The sequence below is a fragment of the Podarcis erhardii genome (assembly GCF_964252035.2).
Source record: "Podarcis erhardii genome assembly, chromosome: 3".
Classification (NCBI taxonomy): domain Eukaryota; kingdom Metazoa; phylum Chordata; class Lepidosauria; order Squamata; family Lacertidae; genus Podarcis; species Podarcis erhardii.
Window position 1 is genome coordinate 112,972,491 of NC_138507.1, and position 9,140 is coordinate 112,981,630.

A 9,140-nucleotide genomic window follows, 5' to 3' on the forward strand; every position below is an offset into this window, starting at 1 on the left:
TTCCTTAATCCCAGTTGACAAATTCTGAAATGTGAATTGAAGAAACAAACTGATACAAATAATTCATCTTTTGCTCAGAAACCATAAGTGCAAACTTCACTGCTATCCATTTATTTTGTTTAAAATATTTTCCTCTGTAACATTAGAGCCAAAATAGATGCCATGGCAGCAATGCCATTTGTTTAAATATAGAATTTTTCTGATCAAGTAAAAGAAAGAAAGAAATAGGTGTTAGGAAGGTGTAAGGCCACAATCCTTCTCTCATGTCTATGACTGAAAGAGGATTATGATAGCACATAAATTTCTCTCTACTGGCAGAAAGGACTGCTGTTATATTGGAGGCGGCTCTCCCATGTCAGAGGCCTCAAGGTACAGTACACCCAAACAAGCAGTAAGCTGCTGCCAGCTGTTCAGCATGAAAAAACCCTAAAATGCCATTGTAGGGCAGTGTGCCAGCAGCTTTACATCCACTGAGTAAAGTTTTGTGAGTCTGATCCTCTGGTTCCTCAGCTATACCAGCTTGAAGCTGGCATAGCAAGAAAAAAAGGGAGGAGGCATGCCCCCAGCTCCCTCAACACTTTCTTGCCCTTGACAGTAGAAGCATGCAAGGCTTCAGCTGACCTTCCCAGACCCTAGCCCAAGATTAGGATTGCTCTGTTATTTTAAATAGGAAAAAGGACACATAGATAAGGAGTCTAGACCTACCCCCTCCTGTAGCTTCCCTCATCAGCTCAGGGCTTCCAGGGCACACTTTCTACACATTTTATGAATCTGCCCAAATCTCCAGGGGTTTCAGAATCAGGTTATCAATAAAACCCAACAGATCACAGCCTATCAGTTAATATCAAACACCTTATAAAGAATCTGGTAATAGCAGCTAGAAGACATATACTCCAACACTGGAAATTAACAGAACCTTCTACTACAACAGAATTGTTATTTTAAAATAATAGAAATTGCAGTATATATAAAATTTGTGTTTCCCCCTCAGGGTTCAGCAAAAGGTGCAAGAAAATAAATTTAAAGGAATGGTTTTTACTTCTCTTGAAAGGTTTTGTTTCCATAAGTAATAATGTCCAACCTTGTGTCTTTTTTACAATGCTATAACTTAAAATAATATGGCCATGACTATATTCTGCTTATACTTATTTTTCTATCTGTATTGTAGCTTATGTCTGCATCATTTATTGCTTAAATTGTTTGAAGTAATCACCCGACTGGTGTGGGGGGTAGGAATCCTACTTAGGAAAAAATGCAGTCAGTGCCTCACTTAATATGAGCCTTCAACACAAGTGACCTAGTTATGGGCCCTGGAATGAATATATAAAGTTGCCCTAACAGTGACCTACAATGGAAAATGTAGACAACTGAAGGGAACATGGCATAACAGAAATAAAATCTGTTCTGCTGGAACAGAAAAGCCTTACTCAACAACTGAATGGGGAAAATGATATTTTAAACAGATGCTTTGGACTGTTTGTTAACAGCCATTATATTCAAATCAATAAACACTTAAGGAAGACGTTTGTAAAAGATCCGATGTCTTCAGTCCCTCCACACAACAAATAAGCTATCACATCATTATTCTAGCCATTTCTTTCAAGTTATGGCTAGTATGATTAAAGTGATTAAAAATACCTTCATTTCAGTAATACAGTGGTACCTCTAGTTATGAACTCAAATCTTTCTGGAGGTCCGTTCTTAACCTGAAACTGTTCTTAACTAGATGCATGCTTTCGCTAATGGGGCCTCTTGCTGCCACTGCGCCGCCGGCACACAATTTCTGTTCTCATCCTGGGGCAAAGTTCTCAACTCGAGGTAACTTTTCCAGGTTAGCGGAGTTTGTAACCTGAGGCGTTTGCAACTCGAGGTACAACTCAAGGGCAACAAGCTTCATGAAAAAAAGGCCCATTTCTGTGGTGGCCCCCGATTTTGGAACTCCCTTCCTACTGAAGTGCAAATGGTTTCACCTCTGGCAGGAGTATATGCAACAGGGAATAGGAGGGCTCTACACATCTTCTTTTGCTGCTGTGCTGATTAATTTCATTTTGAAACAAATGTGGAATCCACAATTATTCTGATCCATTGATTTCAATGGGACTATGCAGAGTATGACTTAGTTGGATATTACCTGTAGTTACCCCCAGCTGCTTTCATGTGCAAAGGGGCAGTGATTAGCTAATAAAAATCTCCATCAAAAGATGCTACCTTTTCATATCTTGCATACCAAAATATATTCACCAGCAACCCTATTGCCCCTGAGTACTTCAAGGACCAAGCATCCTCCAACAGCTCTCATCTATTTTCCTACATCCCATGCCTTGCCTTACGAAATAGCTGTTCCCAACATCCTGCTGGAATAAGCCTCTCCACATCCAAACTTCCTGCTTCACAGGTCAGAAATCATCACCATCTATTTAGTCCCTTCACCACTGGCTGCAAATTCTGGTAAACAGCACTTTTTCTTTGATATCAGCATACACCGATGCCAAAATCCAGCTTTCTCCCGATTGAAATGTAGAGAGTTTGAGGACTGGGACATTCACAGGGAAGCCAAAATGCTTGTTTACAAAGCTATTGTACTACCAACCTTATTGTATGCTTGTGAAACATGGACCACCTATAAACACCGTTTCCAACTCCTTTAAAGATTCCATCAATTGAGTCTCCAAAATTTTTTACACATCACTTGGGAAGACAGGTTAACTAATGCCAGTGTACTGGAAGAAGCAAAGATCACCAGTGTTGAAGCAATTATTCTTCAACATGAACTTGGTTGGGTTGGTCATGTTGTTTGGATGCCTGATACAGTGGTGCCCCGCAAGACGAACGCCTCGCAAGACAGAAAACCCGCTAGACGAAAGGGTTTCCGTTTTGGAGGCGCTTCGCAAAACGAATTTCCCTATGGGGTTGCTTCGCAAGACGAAAATGTCTTGCGAGTTCCCGCAGGTTTTTTTCACTTTCTTCGCCCTTTTCCTAAGTCGCTAAGCCGCTTCTCAGCTGATCCGCTGATAAGCCGCTTCTCAGCTGATCGCTAAAAGCCGCTAGACCGCTAATAGTGCTAATCCGCTAAGCTGTCAATGGGCTTGCTTCGCAAGACGAAAAAACCGCTAGACGAAGAGAATCGCGGAACGGATTCTTTTCGTCTTGCGAGGCACCACTGTAATTGTCTTCCAAAGCAACTACTCTGTTCAGAACTTAAAAATGGAAAGCGTAATGCTGGTGATCAACAAAAGAGGTTTAAAGACTCTCTCAAGGCAAATCTTTTTTAAAATGTAGTATAAACACCGACAATTGGGAAACACTGGCCTGTGAGCACTCCAATTGGAGAACACCTTTACCACAGGTGTCATGGACTTTGAAGATGCTCGAACTCAGAACAAAAGGGAGAAACGTGCTAAGAGGAAGGCATGTTTGGCAAACCCTCACCATCATCACCTCCCACCCGGAAACCTATGTCCCCACTGTGGAAGGATGTATGGATCCAGAATTGGCCTCCACAGTCACTTACGGACTCACCGTTAAGACCATGTTCATGGAAGACAATCTTACTCGGCTACGAGTGATCGCCAAAGAAGTAGTAGTAGTAGTAGTAATAGTAATATTTTTATTGTTTCTAAAAGCTTCCAGATTTCTTCTTGTTTTTAAGCAGAGCCAGCCCCTCTAATCCCGGGGTGGCTGAATACAATAAAGGAGGGGATGTAGCTGGAATATCCTGCAGCTGATGCCTTATTTGTTAAAGTGAATTGATTGTGAGTATTGTTCATCACAGCACAGCACAGAGAGTCCTCTCTCTCATGAGAAATGCTCAAGTCCTGATTTGCAAAAGCTGATAAAGCTACTTGAAAGAAGAGACCCATTTTATTGGACTGGCTTTCACAAGGAATTTGGAAGAGTTTTGAATTTCAGAGAAAGGTTACATTTAGTTACCAAAGTCTATTCATGGCATGGTAGTGAAGTGAGAATCTGTGTAGGACTGGAAAGTACACTGACAAGCTTCTTTTGATACTGGAGCCTATGAAAGTAGCTCCTATACATGATCTGACCTAAATATAGAAAAGCTATTGATTAGGAGCACCTATTCCGTTATCATTAGTATCTTCTGCAGAGGCCCTTTTCAATGTCTTCTACCACCAGATATGAAAATCATCAATTCTCAACAGTGGTACCCCAGTTCTGGAATTATCATTAGGTTTCCCCTTCAAAGAACTGTCAGCATAAGCAGCATGATCCTTATCAGTTCAGGACCCTAGACAATGGAGTGTGCCTCCAGGGATGAAGTCAAACTGTTGTTTTTGCTGCATTAGGAACACTGAAGTGACTTCTCCGGGGTGCAAGCCTGGGCAGAATATGTGGAGGTTCCGAGCTGCCCAGATGACAAAACACCGCACCCACCCCCTGGCCTGATGTGGTCCTAAGGAAATCAGAGAATACAACTGGTACCAGCCAGGCTGCAAAAGTTGCCAAAATGAGGCGTACAAGGGCCATCCAAGCATCTTAGGGACTCCACTCTAGTTTTGTGTAAGGTTTATTCCTTAGCCTTTTCTTCGGTCCCTCAAAGCAGCGGAGGTTTGGGGTCAGAGTTTTCCTTTTCCTAGATGGGCTACCTCCCCAGTTTGAAGATCCCCATCTGTCCCTTATTTCCCTCTACAACATGTGCAGAAACTGGCTTATTGACCTTTGGACCCACTATTGGTCTTTCACTCAATCCGCTACAGCCTGTCTTTGCATGCAGGAGAATGCATGGGGCATAGTGGTGCTTTAAGCCTTTACCTTGCTAGGGTCCTGAACCAAAGCAGCCACCCACTCCCCATGCCTGGGGAAAAAAATTCCTAAGAAAATTGTAGGCATGGGGAGTCCTCTATTATTTCAGGGGGACAAAAGGTTCATGTCCACTACACTGGAGTCCCAGGTCTATATCCACACCACCACCTTTCTGTTTTGGGGGGGTGAGAAGTTTGTACTCAAGGTCAAACTATAAGTAAACCTCATGTGCAGTCTTGTCCTAAATCTTAAAATGATTTGTTAACTGTGGATGGCATCCATCTGTCTTGGGAGATAGTGGAGAAGTGTGCCTTTGGGGGTGAAGTCAAACTGTTGAAGAATTACAGCGTCTGTTGTGGCTATCCTCCCATGTTATCTCTGCTCTCTCAGCCTTTTTTGTGGTCCAAAGGAAAGCAGAGCAATATGTTTGGCACTAGCTTGGCTACAGGAGTTGCTGGAAGATAACTAAGGGTTTCCTAAATTGTTATGCCGTTCAGATTCACTGGAAAACTTGGACCACAGCCTAGGTAAGAAACAGTCAACTGTAGTAGTGGAATATGCAATTTATGATGCCTCCCAGTTAATTATTAACAACAACAACAACAACAACATTTGTACCCCGTCCATCTGACTGGGTTGCCCCAATCATACAGCAACTATGAAGCAGCACTTCACCCTCTGCCTGTCTTAAAAGTGTCCCACTTAACATTGAGTGAGTGAACCCTCTCCTGGTATAGAACCAACATAGAGAGAATGCTGAATCAAACATCTTGAGGTTCTTCATTTTAATTTGCCAATTGGTTTGCCAAAAGGCCCTGTGGTTAAAGGGTGTGGTGGTTGATGCTCCAAGTAGCAGACCAATATGTCTCTGCCCCATGCTCATAGTGGTCTATAGGAAACTCATTTGTATCCAGTGACAGAATCAGTGTGGCCATGAGCTAGCCCCTTTCAGAATTTATTGATATGTCATAGTCTGAAAGGGAATTGTAAAGCTTTTATAGACTCCTGATTAAAATATTTGCTACCCTCCCAATACCAATTCAGAGTTTGTGCTAATTTAATTGACCTTGGGATAAAATATACCCAATCTAGATCATCTATATAGCAATGTTATTTCATAGTTGCTGTATGATTGTTAATTAGCTGGGGTCACATTGTGAAGGAGAAGAAAATGGTGCCAAAGGAGCAGCAGAGAGAAGCATTTTGCATCTCTCCTTAAATCAGGGCTTTTTGTCAGAAAATGTCTGCACATGAGCACTTGGTACAGCTGTACTCTAAATGTGATATCCAAGTCAAGTTGTATGTGACAGACTTTTTTGCAAATCAGCTAGCAAACTGAATTATCATTACCCCAAGCAACTCTGCTTAAATGGTATCAAAAATAAGCTGCCTTTATTCAGACACAATGGTAGCAGAAGAGAGCATTTTCTATCACTGACACTGTTATAGTACAGGTGTGGCATGATGAGTCAGATGCAGACTACTTCTCTGCCACTCTTTGTTGTCTCCCTTGATACTCCAGTGCCAAAAACCTCCACTGTAAATAAGAGAAGACCACAAGTGTTTTTCTGGGCACTATTTTCTCAACAGCCTCAGTCAACCTCCAATCCACATCAGGTCATCAATCAGCATCAACTTTACCTTTGCCTGTCCCATCCCAAACGCATCACTATGCCTAAGCATTCTGGAAGCTAGCTAGGTCCATAACTCTCAGAAATGAAATCCTAGTGGCCCACCACCCTGAGTACCAAGAGTAATCTAAATCTTCATAAAATGATGGTAAAACTACAAAGCAGTTTAAACAAGGTTCTGTTGTGCCCAAGCTACTATAAGTCACGGTAGAGAGATTTCAACAAAAGTACACACTATTCCATATAAGAAGAAAGAATTTCCATCTCTACCAAAGGATCATCTCCAATTCTCCACTGCACCAACAGCAAAGAAATGAGTACATTACAAGGCTCTTAGTCTTTAGAATGACATCCTAAATTCTATTATGTTTCTGACTATACTGAAAGTAATCATCCAGCTATACAGCTTTATTAAAGAACAAAAAATTGTAATCTCTGGCTTCAAGTAATCATATTCATTGAACTTTCATGTCAGTGAAGTCTAACTTCATACTAGACTTTTTTATACATAGCCATTATTAACTGCATGCATCCTTAATTTGTGAACCCTTTGAATGTTACTTAAATCAGAAGGTTTTAACAACAGTACTTGTTGCTGCTCATATCTTTCACAGATGCTGATTCATGCATGATGATTTCCACATGTTGAATCACTAGCTTATGAGCAACAGCTCTTGGGCAAACAAAGTACAATAGACTACACAGGACTAAAACATTTTTGCTCCCAATTCAGGATGTGGAAATGTTACTTTTAGGTTTAGTCCTGTGTAGTCTAAAAATGTTTTAGCAGCAAGTTGTAAGCCATTTCATTAGTGGCATTCATCTCTCATCAAAAACTGGGGAAACCTCTTGTGGCAATGTTCATCTCAAAGGAAACATGCTGCTTCTGGGAGTGCCCTATTTCTTATTAAACTACATTTAATTTCCCACAACTTTATTTGTTAAGATATCTCACCACTGAAAAATAGAATGAATATATGGCTCTTCCATCCATATTAGTGATACAAAAATTAACATCACTTAGCCATAAATTAAGGTTTAAAATATGAATCCATTTCTGCTGGGTTTTCCAATATTAATTCAAACTGGGGACAGACTAGCCTTTGTAATGATCACTACAAAATGATGCCATTGAACCAAAATACTATCCTCAACAGATTTCCCTCAAACTTTTGTTCTGAGCTGTGTTTCTGAAGTATATTACAGCACAGAATAATTAAGTGCAGCTTTCATTTAAACAAACTGCTGAAATCAATGGGGTTTCCTTCCCAAGTAAAATTAAGATCAGTTTGCAAGCACTATTGCATTTTGTTTTAAACACTGATCAAAATCAGGGATCTGAAGCTCCACACAGATAACATATGAGGGACGAAACCTGGAAGGTTTCTACAAAACATTAAAATGTATACTGAGCTTATACGGCAAATATAAAAAGCTTAGAGTTGAACATTTCATCTGAGTACAATTATTCTCAGACCAGATGCAGTACTTAACCCTTTATTGGACCGAATCCTGTGTTACTTCTGCCTAGCAATTTTGCATCTCCCCACTTCTGCTGAATTCTTGTGGATATACAACTGCCAGGAAACAGCTGCACACAGAAGCAGTACAAACAACTGGGAATATGTTAAGGCACTGAACTATGTAAGCAGAAAAAGTGACCACAAGAAATAAATGCATTCTTAGACCAACTGCTAAAAGTGGCATACAGAAGACACCAAATCATACAATAAAGCAACTTACATTTGAAGCATGACTTCATTCAAGAAAACTCCATCCACAAGTGCAACATATTCGTCCAAGTTTGTTGGATTTCCTCCAGCTAACGGTCCAAATGTCTTAACCTATAACAGAATTATCACAATGACATACTTCGTCTTGGTCTCTACCGTAAGAAATTACATATACACATACATACACACACACACATTTGAAATCTCTGCCACTGAATAGTGAATTAATGCTTACCCACGTAACAAGAGGGCTGGATATGAAGACCTCCAAAAGAGGTGTGAAAATCTCGTTTTCCATCTTAAGAGCTTTTTTAAAAAAATAAACAAATCAGGATTTTCCAAGAAAGAAAGAAAAGCAAAACAAAACCAGAAGCCAGTATGAGGTTCCCTCCGTTGCAGTAATTCCGTAAAATGCTCCACGAGTTCAGGAAGAATACGTCCAAGCTAGTTCCCCCCGATAAAATTCAAAAAGTAGCCAGGGCAGCGGCGACAACAGGGTTTTCATTATGCCCCTCGTCAGAAAAGGAGCGGTCGCGAGGCCATCGACGTTCATTTTCAGGGATTTCCCCCCCCCCAAAAAAAAACCCTTCCCCCGACGCTTCCTATGGATGTATGTCTTCGACTTCACTCTCTTTCTTCCTCTTCTGTCCGTGCTTTAAGAGGAAGGAGAAAGAAAGGAAGCGACCCTACGAAAGAGCCCTACATCAGCCAGCCGCTCAACAGCAACACCCCCCCAAAGCCCCTTTTCTCCCCCCGCCGCACCAGCAAGCGAGACTGCAAAGACATGCAAATCCCAAGGAAAACTACCTCGACCCAGTTTCGCTCCCGTGCAATGTGTGTGACAAGGGGGGGGGGGGCGCGCCCAGAAATCTCTCCTTCCAAGCCACCCCCCCACTTTCCCAAGTCTCCCCCCCCTTTCCTCAAGCGAGCCCGCACAGGAAAGCCCTCCCCGCTCCGCAAGCCAGGCTCGCTTCCCTCCCCATGCAGACAAGGGGGGCGCCGGCTCCTTCAG

The 9,140-nt window shown here is 41.7% G+C and overlaps 1 protein-coding gene across 4 annotated transcripts in view; it reads right to left on the reverse strand.

Moving 5' to 3' along the window:
- Nucleotides 1-9,134, reverse strand: part of CCDC88A (coiled-coil domain containing 88A) — a 78,548-nt gene extending 69,414 nt beyond the window's left edge. For all 4 annotated transcript variants that reach the window (XM_081854428.1, XM_081854427.1, XM_081854426.1 and 1 more), the window contains exons 1-2: nucleotides 8,364-9,134; nucleotides 8,139-8,239 (exon numbers count right to left, since the gene is read on the reverse strand). In XM_081854428.1, coding sequence (XP_081710554.1) covers nucleotides 8,139-8,239; nucleotides 8,364-8,426 — 164 coding nt within the window. In that variant the 5' untranslated portion in view covers nucleotides 8,427-9,134. The remainder of the gene's footprint in view (nucleotides 1-8,138; nucleotides 8,240-8,363) is intronic.
- Between the last annotated feature and the right edge of the window lie 6 nt (nucleotides 9,135-9,140).